The sequence below is a fragment of the Alnus glutinosa genome, chromosome 5, assembly GCF_958979055.1.
Source record: "Alnus glutinosa chromosome 5, dhAlnGlut1.1, whole genome shotgun sequence".
NCBI lineage: Eukaryota > Viridiplantae > Streptophyta > Magnoliopsida > Fagales > Betulaceae > Alnus > Alnus glutinosa.
In genome coordinates this window covers 9020115-9034717 of record NC_084890.1, presented here as the reverse complement: position 1 = coordinate 9034717, position 14603 = coordinate 9020115, and the positions used below count along the sequence as shown (strand labels likewise).

General features: G+C 37.9%; 2 protein-coding genes across 2 annotated transcripts; one reads left to right on the top strand and one right to left on the bottom strand.

Annotated features, from left to right (window-relative positions):
• Positions 1 to 4963: 4963 nt before the first annotated feature.
• Positions 4964 to 8145, top strand: LOC133867726 (pentatricopeptide repeat-containing protein At5g04780, mitochondrial-like). The gene has a single exon (XM_062304495.1). The coding sequence runs from the start codon at positions 5113 to 5115 to the stop codon at positions 7951 to 7953; it is 2841 nt and encodes a 946-aa protein (XP_062160479.1). The 5' UTR covers positions 4964 to 5112; the 3' UTR covers positions 7954 to 8145.
• Positions 8146 to 9019: 874 nt separating this feature from the next.
• Positions 9020 to 14262, bottom strand: LOC133868611 (MACPF domain-containing protein NSL1). Its single transcript, XM_062305542.1, has 7 exons — positions 13832 to 14262; positions 13282 to 13520; positions 12822 to 13026; positions 12157 to 12243; positions 11884 to 12067; positions 10973 to 11139; positions 9020 to 9830 (listed from the first exon to the last, which is right to left on the bottom strand). The coding sequence occupies exons 1-7, from the start codon at positions 14099 to 14101 to the stop codon at positions 9150 to 9152; spliced, it is 1833 nt and encodes a 610-aa protein (XP_062161526.1). The 5' UTR covers positions 14102 to 14262; the 3' UTR covers positions 9020 to 9149.
• Between the last annotated feature and the right edge of the window lie 341 nt (positions 14263 to 14603).

The window sequence follows — 14603 nt, the reverse complement described above, 5'->3', positions numbered from 1 at the left end:
TTCTCTCTCATTAATTAATGGTAAAGAAGTTGTTAAATTGCTTCCCAATTCGCAAATATAAAAGTAACTATAAAAACCATACTTTTATTTCATCACTATATTTTGCATGGTAGTGCCTATTGACCTTTGAATTTTATTTTTTATTTTTTTAGAGTGTTAGAACAATTTCTGGAATGATAATGTACACCTCAATGAATGCTTTCTTCGATTGCTGCAAAACAATAAACGTTAGCAAAGAAGCTTGCCGAGGGTGCCAGCTAGATCCCACTTTGATGCTTAAGCCAATTTCATTGAAAGCAATTTGTATTGAGCGTAAAGCACAAAAAAATGAGTTTGTCTCGTACTTGATGGTTTTTGGCCAATTTATAGGCATGATGTTCTATTAACTCTCTGTCTCAAATCCTTGATCTAGTGGAGGCCCATCCTGAAAGATCCGGGATGGGAGCTACTTCTGGCATTCAACGTTTTCAATAGCAATCCGAGGATCTTGGGTCTTTTCGAAACTCTCTCCTTACTTAGCACTTATTAGTTAGGATTTCTCGGGACCAGATGACTCGACACTTCTACAGTGTTTATGAGTTTGATAATCCCAAGATATTCTTAGTGTACGCTGTTAAAGTCCGTTGAGCCTTACTCATCCTCAAAAGGCGCTTCAAGAGAAAAGGTTTGCTCAAGGCTTATAAAGCCCACAACCCATGCATACATTGGTAATGTAGGACTCTTAAAATGCCCCATCACGTGTGGCACTATTGTCCAAACACGTGTGGCACTATTGTCCAAACACGTGTATAGCAAGAGAGAATGTTCAACATTGTCCAAGGCCTTGGAGCTCTGATACCATGTAAAAGTTCACGAGCCTTACTCCCTCTCAAAATACGTCTTAAGAGAGGAGGGGACACCATGTCTTATAAAATGCTTAAATCATATATCTCTTGACAACGTGGGACACTTTAGCACGCCCCCTCACGTGTGACAATTTTGATCAAACACGTGTTTAACTTATCAACCAAACTTTCTGGGCCCTTGTCTTTGTGGGCTTCTGTGAGCTGATGCCATCATCCGTTAAGGATAACGGGAATATTTCCTAACATAGAGTAATGCTACATTGCTATATATTATACCATCATCCTACTTCCGTTCTCCCATTCCAATGGATTGATATATCAATGTCTATCTATCCTTGAATATTATTTATATATATTTTCCCAAGGTCTGATGGATACTGTCGGCTGGCCATATGAGCCCAATGGAATGAAGGGAATATGCATAACCCATTGCCAACAACATTGAATTGTTAGGTATACCTTACAAAACGAATAAAACTGAGATTTTTTTAATTTCATTGGTTGTTGGATTAACTTAAAACAGGAAAAGAGAGAGATTTTCATTGGAGCCGTAGGTTCACCACGTGAACGGTAGCTAAAAAGGTTTTACTTTCTTGAAGCAAAATCATTCAAGAATCTGCATGTCACATTCGTGAATCGATCAACACAAAGTCGTTTTTGGAATTGACGTTTCGTTCGTAGATCATTTTGGAATATTTCTGGTTGTAAGTATTTTTTACTTTTTGCATTAAAATTGATGGGTCAGCAATATTCCTTTCTATATATATATAATAACATACCATTAAATTAAATATAGAAAATATGATGGGAAACAAATTCCAAACTTGGTTTGAGATATATATATATATATATAAACTCACTCTTTTTAAAAGAAAGTACATAAACTTTAAAATGTTTCAATTTAGGGTATCTATTTTTCAAAAAATTTCAATGTCAGCCATCCGTTAAAATTTTTCGTTAAATCCTATCAAAATTTTCAAAATCAAAATTTTCAAAATACCCGTGTTTATTTTTTTAAAAAAAAAAAAATTATAAAAAATTTTCAAAGATTGAGGCATGAGTATTTTTGCAAATTCCATTAAATTCTGACCAGCAACTAAATTCTAGCAATTTTTTTTCCTTAAGAAAATGGATGGATATTTTGAGAATTTTGATAGGATTTAATGAAAAATTCTAACGAATGACTGAGATTGAAAATTTTTGAAAAATATATACCCTAAATTGAGACGTTTTAAAATTGTAAGTATCTTTTTTCAAGTGAAGTTCTCCCTGATTTATTGGATGCTCTAAAATCTAAATTATGTAAGCTATTATTATAAGCTTCAGTTGTAGTGGAGGCTGTGCTTTCATAGTTTATAAGTTGATTAAAAAAATCTTTTTGCTTACAAGAGCACACAAGGCCTTGAGCACGTTGACTAATATGTTTCCATAATACACAATCAATTATTACTGAAATAATGACTTAGTAACTTACAAAAAAAAAAAAAAAAAAAAAAAAAAGAAAAAAGAAGAAGAAATAATGACTTCGTGGCCAAAAAGTCCAAATTCAAAAACTATAAATCCGGTAAATATGCTGAAGAAAAATATAATGGTATATATAACAAAATAATTAAATGACATGTGAGAAAATTCTAATAGCGACCTAATAATAGCTTCCAAACCTAATTATATGGAATAAGTGTAGAGCTAACATTAGTGTTAATATCGGATCAGGATTCTTTATAATTTTAAAGAAATTGTAGATTATCAAATTATGCAATTTTGGCCGTTTTTTGACATCGAAATACTTATAGAATGTCACCTATTAAAAATATGGCATGTTGTCGAGACACCAGAAATAATTTCCCTTCCAAAAGGCTTTATTTTCACTGTTGCAGAAATGTTTCTTCTTCATAAGATCTCATTTAAATATTGTTTCAAATAAATGCTAAAGAAATGAGAGATAAAAGATAAAGATTTTTATATTAAAATAAGGTCAAGCGAACCATTTTTGCTTTCCTATATATTTATGGTACAAATTTTGGTTTTTTTGGTGTTTCCTTAATTTAGGGAACAACAATGAAATCTAATTCAATGGGCTTTTCAAGAGTTCCTCTCTCTGCTCCTTGATTCGTGTCATGACAGCCAACTCGCGCTCGAGAATTGAATTCTCGTGATTGGAGAGGGATTCGAGGGTTTCTCGAGAATTGGATTCCAGTGCTCGGATTTTGGATTCCAGGGACTGGGATTTCTGAGAGAGGGAGTCTTGGAGGGAGGAGAAGCGATTGGACAGGGTTGTGAATAGCTAGGTGTAGGAGAGAGAGAGAGAGAGAGAGAGAGAGAGAGGACACTAGTGGGAGAGATGAACGGCCGAGGGAGAGGAACAGCTAGTCGGTTGGTTTCAAGGAGAGAGAGAAAGAGCGTTGGGGAAAATGACCTCAACGTTGATCTTTGTTTTCAAAGAAGAAAACAAAAAAACAAATAAGGAAGGATTAGGTGAGATTTGATTGGAACAAAAGAAAACGAAGTTCAAAACACTTTAGAAAAATTCAGATCAGGTGTCACGTTTGAACGAGACAACACATTTGAACCATGTTCGAACAAGCTACGTAGGACTTAATGCAAGATTAAATTTCAAATATTGTTTGAATGAATCACTGACCGTTTGAATGTAAACGTCCCTACATACGACTTAGATGAGTCCAAAAGTTGCAAAAGCGGGGGAAAGGGCTTTATAAGCCTTGGAGGAAACCCTAGTTCACCATTCCACCATTTTCATGCAGCTAGAAAGAGAGATAGAGAGAAAGTGAGGAAGAAAGAGAGAGAGTGAAAATGAGGAGCTTTTGGTGCTTTGGAAGTCCAACCATCTTTGAGGAGGTAAACTCTTCCTTCTTTTGCTTTAATTTCATGTATGAGTTCCTTTAGAAGAACATGTTTGTGTGTGTATTGGTGTGTGTGAGTTTGGAGTTTTGTGGAGTATAAATGGAGGGAAAGCAAAGGTCTTTCTTAAGGAAAAACTCAAGCACCCGAGCTTTAGGGAAAAAAAAAATGGTGAGTTTTTGAAGAGTTTGTGTTACCATACGGGTTTAGGTATTGTAAAGGGGCAATCTTTGCAATTTATGAGTGCTAATGGTTGGATCTAAAAGTCACTTGAAGAGTTTAACTTATTTAATATTAAAGCAAAATTTATTGTTCAAGCTCAACTCATTTACTAAATGAATTGGGCTTGAATTGAGATCATGCAAGCTGAGCCCGAGTAGTTCATGAACAACTCGGTTCATTTTAAGTCCTAATTTGCAACATCAGCCTCGGCTTGTCTAACCTCGTGTATCGTTGTTGTCCTTCGAGACACCGACCGCATCGTAATTCTCTACCTAGGCCCCTTCTTCAACATTTGGGCCATCTTTGTTAGTCTTGGGCGCTACGCCCACATTTGTAATTTTGAGGACTTTTTGTCAACTAAAATAATCTCTTGTATGTAATGCAAGAGTCTAACCCTAAGACTTAAAAATTTATTTTAAAATTAAAAAAAAAAAAAAAGAAAAAGAAAAAGTATAAACCTTGCTTAAGTATGTGCTATTAGTAGCCTTAAGTGGACATTATGTGCTATTAGTAGCGTTAAGTGATGTCCACTTGGACTACTACCCCGGGTCGAGAAGTAATTCTATATGTACATTAAGTGTCCATAAGAAAATGAAGTGGCTTTTAAAATCATCATTTCATCAATCACACATTCAATGGTAATTTTAAAAGTCACATCATTTTTTTTATGAACATTTAATGTATACATAGAATTATTCCAGGTCGAGTGGCATTTCAGGACTGTGTTTCTTTCCTTTGGTTGAATTTTTTTGGGTTTAAACATCTTTCGCGGGTCTTGGCCAGCATCAATATCGGTTATGCATCCATCTCTATATCTTGTATTTTTTCTTCTAGTTTTATAAAAAGTTTAGCCTGCCCAAAAGAAAATATATATATATATATATATATATATGAGTACAAATTTTATGAGACTCTAGTTCGTTTGTTATATGCCAATGGCCCAATAGACATCGAAAAAGAAAAAGAAAAAGAAAAAGAAAAATCATAGAGAAAACCGACCCAATTAGTAGGTTAATTGTCATGAACGATTGGATTAGCACCGCGGAGAACCAGGCAGTTCTAAAAGGAGTTCATTGTTCAACTCAGTGCGCAAACATACTCTTCAAACTACGCTAAAGCTACCTGGAGTTGGACGGTTATGATCATCCCAGCGAAACAGTGTACACCCTGAGGCCTGAGGCACTAGATGATCAAATGGAACATGAAGCTTTGGGGCCTCCTTTCCCTCCAAAAACCTCTTCTCCAACGGCTTTACCTACCATTTGAACCCTTTACTGTCCCAACCCATTTTCTCTTCCCCGCTAAACCTATCCAAACCTACGCTAAATTTAGCGGAGACCCACAAACCACCGCTATTTCAAGCTCAATCCGAAAGGGCAGCTTCATACCCACCTCTATATCCTACTCTAAGCTCCTCTCACAATGCACTGCTTCCAAGTCTGTAAGTTCAGGCATGGAAGTCCATGCTCACATGGTCAGATTCGGATTATCTGAGGACCCGAATGTTAGGAACCATTTGATTAATCTGTACTCGAAGTGTCGGTGTTTTGGGTATGCCCGGAAACTGGTTGAGGAATGTACTGAACCGGATTTGGTTTCTTGGTCTGCTTTGATATCTGGGTATGCACAAAATGGGCTTGGTAAAGAAGCCGTTTTGGCGTTTCATGAGATGCACTTGTTGGGTGTTAAGTGCAATGAGTTTACGTTTCCGAGTGTTCTCAAGGCATGCTCGATAATAAAGGATTTGGAGCTAGGTAAGCAGGTTCATGGGATTGCGGTGGTAACGGGGTTTGAGTCTGATGTGTTTGTTGCAAATACTTTGGTTGTTATGTATGCAAAATGTTGGGAGTTTGGGGATTCGAGGAAGCTGTTTGATTCGATTCCAGAACGGAATGTTGTTTCGTGGAATGCTTTGTTTTCTTGTTATGTACAAAGTGATTTCTGTGGAGAAGCCCTGGATTTGTTTCAGGAAATGGTTTTGAATGGATTAAGACCCAATGAGTTTAGTTTGTCAAGTATTCTGAATGCTTGCTCGGGTTTGGGGGATGGTGGTCAAGGAAGGAAAATTCATGGGTATTTGATAAAGCTTGGATATGATACTGATCTATTCTCAGCAAATGCGCTTGTTGACATGTATGCCAAAGCAGGAGATATGGAAGATGCAGTTGCTGTTTTTGACGAAATTGCACAACCCGATATTGTTTCCTGGAATGCTGTTATTGCTGGCTGTGTTCTTCGTGAGTCCCATGAATGGGCTTTAAACTTGTTTCAGCGAATGAAAAGGTCAGAAATATGTCCAAATATGTTTACTTTATCAAGTGTTCTTAAAGCCTGTGCCGGAATGGGGCTCAAAGAATTGGGTAGACAGTTGCACTCTAGATTGATAAAGATGGATTTAGAATCAGATTTGTTTGTGGATGTAGGACTGATAGATATGTACTCAAAGTGTAATATGATGGATGAAGCAAGGATGGTTTTTAATTTGATGCCAAAGGACTTGATTGCATGTAATGCTGTTATCTCAGGACATTCACTGAATGGGGAAGACATGGAAGCCGTATCCTTTTTTGCTGAGATGTACAAGGAAGGACTAGGATTCAACCAGACAACTTTATTCACAGTCCTGAAATCTGCAGCTAGTTTGCAGGCTATCAATGTTTCTAGACAAGTTCATGGAATTTCTGTGAAATCAGGTTTTCATTCTGACATTTATGTCATAAACAGCATTCTTGATACATATGGAAAATGTAGCTGTGTAGATAACGCAGCAAGAATTTTTGAAGAATGCCCAATTGGAGATCTGGTTGCTTTCACATCCATGATCACTGCTTATGCTCAACATGGTCAAGGAGAGGAAGCTCTAAAGCTCTATTTGCAACTGCAACATGGGGGTATCAAACCAGATCCATTTGTTTGCAGTTCCCTTCTGAATGCTTGTGCAAATTTATCAGCATATGAACAGGGAAAACAGATACATGTTCATGTTCTGAAGTTCGGGTTCATGTCTGATGTCTTTGCCGGGAATTCTCTAGTGAATATGTACGCAAAATGTGGAAGCATAGATGATGCAGGTTGTGCTTTCTCTGAGATACCTGAGAGAGGAATAGTATCGTGGTCTGCAATGATTGGAGGACTTGCACAACATGGGCATGGGAAACAGGCCCTCCAATTGTTTAACCAGATGCTTAAAGATGGTGCTTCCCCAAATCATATAACTTTAGTTAGCGTCCTTTGTGCATGCAATCATGCAGGCTTGGTAACTGAAGCCAGACGATATTTTGATTCAATGCAAGATTTGTTCAGTGTTGAACCATTGCAAGAGCATTATGCTTGTATGATTGATCTCCTTGGCCGTGCTGGGAAATTAAATGAGGCAATGGAACTTGTAAATAAAATGCCATTTCAAGCTAATGCTTCAGTTTGGGGTGCACTTCTTGGTGCTGCAAGAATCCATAAAAATGTTCGTCTTGGCCGACATGCCGCTGAGATGCTTTTAACTCTTGAACCAGAGAAATCTGGTACCCACGTTCTTCTTGCAAACATTTATGCATCAGCTGGCATGTGGGAAAATGTTGCAAACGTGAGAAGGCTTATGAAAGATAGCATGGTGAAGAAGGAACCTGGAATGAGTTGGATTGAGGTGAAAGACAAAGTATACACCTTTATAGTAGGAGATAGAAACCATTATAGAAGCAAGGAAATATATGCCAAGCTTGATGACCTGGCTGACTTAATGAATAAAGCTGGCTATGTTCCCATGGTAGAGATTGACCTCCATGATCTGGAACAAAGTGAAAAGGAGCAGCTTCTGCTCCATCACAGTGAAAAACTTGCAGTGGCTTTTGGTTTGATTGCTACTCCACCAGGATCTCCCATTAGGGTGAAGAAGAATCTTCGGATCTGTGTGGACTGCCATACTGCATTCAAGTTCATCTGTAAAATTGTCTCGAGGGAGATTATAGTGAGAGACATCAATAGATTCCACCACTTCAAAGATGGTCTGTGTTCATGTGGAGACTATTGGTGATTTCTATGAAGAATTACTTTCCTCCTTTGCAACCAAGTATACACCCTGTGTAGACACTTCGCATTCTTTCTCTGACATGTAGAGGAATACTGGAGGCCTATCATGAACCTATGGCTTTTTTCCAACTAACCCCCAAAAGAATTTTTGTATTCCTTAGTATCTATTGATTCAAATGAAATATTTCATTCTTCACATGTAATTTTATTAATAAAAAAGTCATGGGTGGTCTCCTACCATTTTCGAGGCAAAGAATTGCTCAGTGATCAGGAGCGTATGTACCCAGAATCAACATATGAAGAATGACTTCTATTGTCATTGCCTAATGCATTCTGAATAGATTTTTGCTTGTGACGAGGCAACTTGGAAATGATTATTTCCCTGAGACGATATTTTTTTTGAAGGTATTTCCTGGACATTATTATTCAACAATGTATGAGCTTTCTTCTTCTACAGATGGCGGGGACGAGGCCTGATTGGCAGGGGACGTTTTACCGTCCCCTGCCCGCCTTTTTTTGATAAAAAATAATTTTTTTTATTTAAAACAGCTGGTTGGGGATGGTAAAACGTCTCCCAACAAGCATTTCCCCGCAAGAACTTCTACTGCTTTGTATCCGGTGAAGAGAAGTGGGTGGTAGGCTTAGTAGGGCTCGAACCTACAATATAACCGTTATGAGCGGTACGTTTCAACCAATTAAACTATAAGCCCCTACGGATCGCTACATGCAATTCGCTCACTTCGGGAAGAGCGGACCGAAAGAGGAGCTTGAATCACCAAGGAAACCTACTTGCCCCATGGCGGGGGTCAAAGTAGTCAAAACAGTTCATTCGTGATAGGACACCAAATATTTTTTCTCTTTTCTCTTTAAGGTCAGCATGACTTTAACTTCAACTCCTCCTAAGACAACGTTACCAAAAAAAAAAAATGGGGAAAAACTTTATTTATCCTCCTAAATTACCATGCCTTTTTTAATGTCATCCCCAAACTACCAAAGTTTGTATGTATTCGTTTTATTGGTCCCTTTCAATTCTCTCCCGCTGTTAGGGTTTTTTGTTTAACTCAATCGTATAACAAGGAAAATGTCTCTTATACAGCTTTGCACCAAATAATAATATTGAAGCCGATTTTAAATACAAAATGTACATGATACATGTACAAAAGGGAAAAAAAAATTGCTATTGTTCCCTGTTCATTTTTCTCACATCAACATTATTGACTCCTCTGACATTATGGTCAACAGTGAGTATTTCACTTTGATTGAGATTCTGCCACCCTCTACACACAGCCTGGCTCCGCTGACCACCCAATATCCAGGCGGGTCCTCAGGGCCTCTCACCATTTCCTTTGTATTTACAAAGTTTGACATTTTCGGTGCCCGTAAAGGTGGTCCCCCTGGATAAACTGCTGAATTCATATCCACCTTGGCCGGCTTCTCAGGTGGATTCAGCCCTGCACTAAATCTTGAGCTAATCATCATTGAGATGAATCCTGATTTTCGAGATGAAGTTGTGTTTCCATCCCATGCTGATCTACGTATCTTTGCAGATGCCACCATGGAGTATCCAAGCCTCAGGAACAAAACGTTCCTCATTCCAATACCCTTAACTTCAAACCAGGCCTTCGTCACAATAAAAGCAGAGTCATCGATGAGAGCGCTATTGTACTGTACTGGGGCAGTGTAAACATGTGAGAATATGCTCCACTTAACAGGTTCAAGGTACCCTCGATCGATCAACTCCTCACTGGGCTCATGACCATCTGAGAGTTGGAGGATCTTGGGAAGAGTTGAGAGATGCTGAAGATGAATTGCAAGATGGTCACTTTTCTTGCCTTCCAAGTATAAACGGACCCCTGTCACTGGCCGATTTCCAGAGTCAACCTGAAAATTTTAAATGATAAAACAGGAATTCAGTGATACTGTGACAAAATGCTTGAGTACTGGAAAATATATTCAAACTTTTTCAGTAATGGTTTAAATGACCCGCTTCCTGCATGGTTATGAACATAGTACAATATTCTGTGTGATTTCTTGTATGTAAACAGGCTAGCTTTCCCGCCAACTAAACTTTGTTTTGATCAAATAGAATAGCATACTGAACCCAATATTCTGTGTGATTTTAGCTATCTCAAACACTAATGCATCAAAAACAATTAACCTAAAAGTATTTATCCTGGCTGCACAAACACCAGACCTTTTTAGTTCAGATGGGTTTGTCAAGTACGTAGTCAAGCTTATCAACTCAGAAATGATAGTTACTGCTTCCACGTCCAAGTGCTCCATCAATAGGAACAAAGCCAGGATGTTTCTTTAGAGGGGAGATGGATATAATTCTAACACAAAATTTAAGAAAATATATTTTCTAACAATTGATTTATGTCTAATCTTGTAATGTAATATCAGTCGAAAGTAAAAATATATATATCGAAATGTCAAATTCAATTAACAAGTACACAAGGAATATAAATTGGAAAAAGACTCGATCTTAAGGAAAAGAGACATTTTACAAGATACAAAAATTCAAGCAATTTTTTAATTAACGAGTACAAAATTCAGGTAAATGCACACAATATATATATTTCATATTCACATAAAACATTATACTCATATTCAGCAAAATAAAATAATAATAAAATAAAATAAAAAATTGCAATCCTCTAAGCTATATTCACATAAAAAAAAACTCACAAAAATTCTCATAAATAGTGTTTTGGAACTTTTTTTTTTTTTTTTTTTTGGGGGGGGGGGGGGGGGGGGAGAGGTGGGGTGTATAAAACTTTGAAATGATTTGGGGGCCCATATTGAAAAGTTAAGCTTCACTAATATCTTTATTAAAGTTTTAGGGGGCCTATATTAAAAGTTTTGACAAGCTTTAGCATTGGGCATCCATCAAAAATTTATTTATTTTTTTCCAAAATATTTGGGGTTTCTACAACTAAGGAATCCGAACAATGATATATCACAGTTAAAATTGAGATTTTAAGCATAATGGTATCACTATGAGCTGTAACAGAAGAAATTACCTGCATGGTGTTGACATAAAGCCTGGGGCCCATAAAAGTGAACTGAAGTGATGGGGATGTATGTTTTCTGTGCCTAAGACCAAGAGGCAGATCACCATACATTGGAGCCCATTGCCGAGGCAATTGAAATTCTAGAAATTGATGGAGTTCCTCTATTTGTGGTTTATCTGCATGAATTATCAACCATCAGAGAGCAATACATGTACTAATTGAGAGAAAGAAGCCACAGTGATTCAAATGAAAATGGTAATTACATATACTATACTTCTCAGATATAACACTTGCAGATTCATGCAAAGGCTACACCCAATGATCACTGTCACAAAAGAATTACTAAGCTAAACTTATGTGTAATAGTTCCATAATATCTGCAACAGTATATATACAAATCATATCTGACATCAAGTTGGATGATAGGCACCAACAGTATTAAGAAATGGAATCGAAGACAGAATTACACGGCCAACCAAGCAGAGAGCAATGCATGAGCAAGAATTTAAGGCCTATCTGGCTAGGCAGTATCCTGCTCACACAAATATTCCAGCAAAATCAAGGATTAGGGGTCACCTCCCGTGTGTACAACATGGTTGTGTTGGTGCTATATATATAGGACCTTATTAAACCTCATTGACTTATAACATTATCAAAATCATATTTTGTGCTTCAATGAATGCAGGATTGAACCAAACTTGGGCCAGTCTAAACCACTCTCAGTTATGCTGAAGCTCAGATCCATGATTGCTTTTTGGTTGCAAGACAAATTGCCACAGCTCAGTTTGCACAAGATGCAGGTAAAATAATGCCCACGACTTCAGGAACAAAAATATTTCAATCTCCAAAGAGTGCAAGATAACAGTGCTCACATGGACCATAGAGCCAGAGAGATCAAAGTGACAGATAAGCATACTCACATCTAAGGTACAGATTCACTGCATGACTTAGAAATCCATTTCCTTTGACACCACTCAAGAGTGAAGTTATAGGAACAAAGGACATCGATATGACATTAGGAGACTGTGATATGGTTGAAAGCCACTGATTATGACTTTGACGGACATCGACACCTCCCCTTCGGATACAGATGTGCATTATATCCTGCATATAGATAAATACTTTTAATGTAGCCAGTATCCCATCAGATGCATTTAAGAAACAACAGCCAAAACAGAGATCAGAATGCTCACCTCGTTCTTTGAGCAAGTGATATCAGGTGGCCTTATTGAGGCACCACCAAAAGTGTTACGAAGATCCCAGGGCATAGAGTTTTCTTCCTAAAGAATAAATAGAAATATTAAAGTGGAACAAGGAATCTCCTAATTATTTTCCACAACTTCCTCTTTCATGGTAAAGAATCTAAATATAATGGAAGCCCATAATTGCTGTGAAGTCTGAAATAGGTGGTTTAACTGGGAGGAAAAATAATGTTAGACCCATTTGACCCATCAAGCCTCATTTTTAACTCAAAAGGGGAGAGAAAAATCAATTTCGTGGCAATTATTTGAGAAAGTGATGACAAAACAGAAACTATGTTATCTTAGGACTAAAGAACTTAATGAAGAAGTTGACAGTCAAGCGTCAAAAAAAATGTTTTTGAAAATGTTATTTCGGGCTCTGTTTTCCAGAGGTTTCCTTTTCTTTTCTTTAAGTTTATGACACTTTTCTCATGAATCAGGGATTAGCTAAAAACTAGAAACATCACCCTGTGGCTGAAAACTTGAGGGAATCAGATTTTACAAAATATTTTTTAGCTATTACTCACCATTGTAATGCATCTTATAATCACTTTAACAACAGAAATGATGTTATCACATGACAATGATAATAATGTTGACATTAAGATCTTATGTACCTTCAGTTTTCCTGATATTTCAGCAGGGTTCGATAAGAAACTTCCATTCACATCTTCAGAAAATCTCTTATCAGCATATTCCTTTAACAATTTCTGCACTTCAGCGGGCTGCAGATGTGAATTTTCTAACTGCCTTATGTGAACTACATCCTTACCTCCCATCTTTACCCCAGCAACAACATGAGTACCATATTTTTCAATGAACCTGGAAAATCGTGTTATCGACCATTAACAATTAAAATAATCTAGCAAAAACTAACAATTAAAACCCTAATTTCAACTGGAACATTATGTTAAAAACCATTGCCAATCTTTGACTTCCTTTTTTTTTTTTTTTGTTTAACAAATTGCAGGTGAGTCACTGATATCAGCTTTGTGGGCGCCTTGTTTATTCACCAAAAATGCTGAAAGGCATTCAACTACATATCGAATTTTTTATTCAAGTTTGCAAAAGTCTTACTCAGCAAGGGCAGCAGGATCCCATGAAGAAGGCACTTCTCGTTTGACATGCTCGGACAACGTTATCTGGGACCTGTCTAACTCGATGTTATACAGACTTATGAACCAACCATCGTATGCAAGACTCTTTGTGGCAGCTGCGTCCTTCTGCCAGCACCCCTTGAAGTTGAACATTGAATTGAATAGCCCCGATGGAATTTTGCCCGATAATGACATTTCCTGATTAACTTGCTCCGACATCTGGAATAGATTAGCCAAATTTAGACAAAGGCAACAAACGGCTCACACACCATCTAACCATTGAACGTGCCCAACATAATATTAACAACTTTAATCTTTAATCAGAATTGTCAAAGTAATAAGAGAGCCAATGCTGCGTCTATTTGTTAGTTTTAACACAATATACAAGCATGGTTCCAAGACTTTAGGCAAGATGAATGTTCATTGAGTACTAGAATTACTACATATCGTTCTTATTTTAAGCATAATTATAATATTCCCCCCCCCCCCCCCCAAAAAAAAAAAAAAAAAAAAAAAAAAAAAAAGGGTACCTGATGAAACGAAACGACATCGGAGCGAAACCTGGTGCGCTCGCCTTTGTCACACTTGATGGAGGTGGGCACGTGCGGGACGACCACACCGCCGGGAACGACGAGGTCACGGGTCCGGGTCTGGTCGAGCTCGATCAGCCTCGACTCGGAAGGCCCAGACTTGCACGAAGAGAGCTTGATATCGTTGCAGAGATCATATCCGAGGCCGATCGCCGCCACAGCCTTCTCGGCAGTAAAATGGGGGTTCAGGCGAGGGCCGCCGAGAGCCATCGATCCCTGATCGCACGGTGGAGATTGTGCTCCTCTCGAGGGGTGACGTGACTTCAAGGGCTTTGGTTGGACAACGAAGAAGAAGAAGAAGAAGAAAAAGAAGAAGAAGACGACCCATTGGAGTGGTGTTTGGGTTTTCAGCTCTCACAAAGTCTGAGAGGAGGGTTTTTTTTTTTTTTTTTTTTTTTTTTGGTTTTTACTTCATTTCTTTATTACTGAAACCGACAGGCTCTTTGGTCAAAGCTTGGACTTCGGAGAATGCAATGTGAACGAGGACTAGGAAAAGGAGGCGGCTGGCGGCTGTCCCGCTGTTCCTCCACGTGTCAACGTAACACGGGTTGCCTTGCCTCTGTTCTTCTTCTTCTATTGGAGCAATAAAGAGCTTATTGGTAAGGTGGACTTGGTCTGACCGAATGACCGTACACGGTACACCTTCAAAAGATGAAGAGTTTTTTTTAATAGATAAAAGACGGGTAATGTTATATGGTGTTACTAAGGGACA

Bases quoted from the DNA above. Each gene is read 5' to 3' on its own strand.
- LOC133867726 (XM_062304495.1), top strand. From the start codon at position 5,113: ATGATCAAATGGAACATGAAGCTTTGGGGCCTCCTTTCCCTCCAAAAA.
- LOC133868611 (XM_062305542.1), bottom strand. From the start codon at position 14,101: ATGGCTCTCGGCGGCCCTCGCCTGAACCCCCATTTTACTGCCGAGAAG. The intron at 13,027-13,281 runs GTAAGACTTTTG...ACGATTTTCCAG, and splicing joins GATCCTGCTGCCCTTGCTGA to GTTCATTGAAAAATATGGTA. The intron at 12,068-12,156 runs GTGAGCATTCTG...ATCTATATGCAG, and splicing joins TCACTTGCTCAAAGAACGAG to GATATAATGCACATCTGTAT.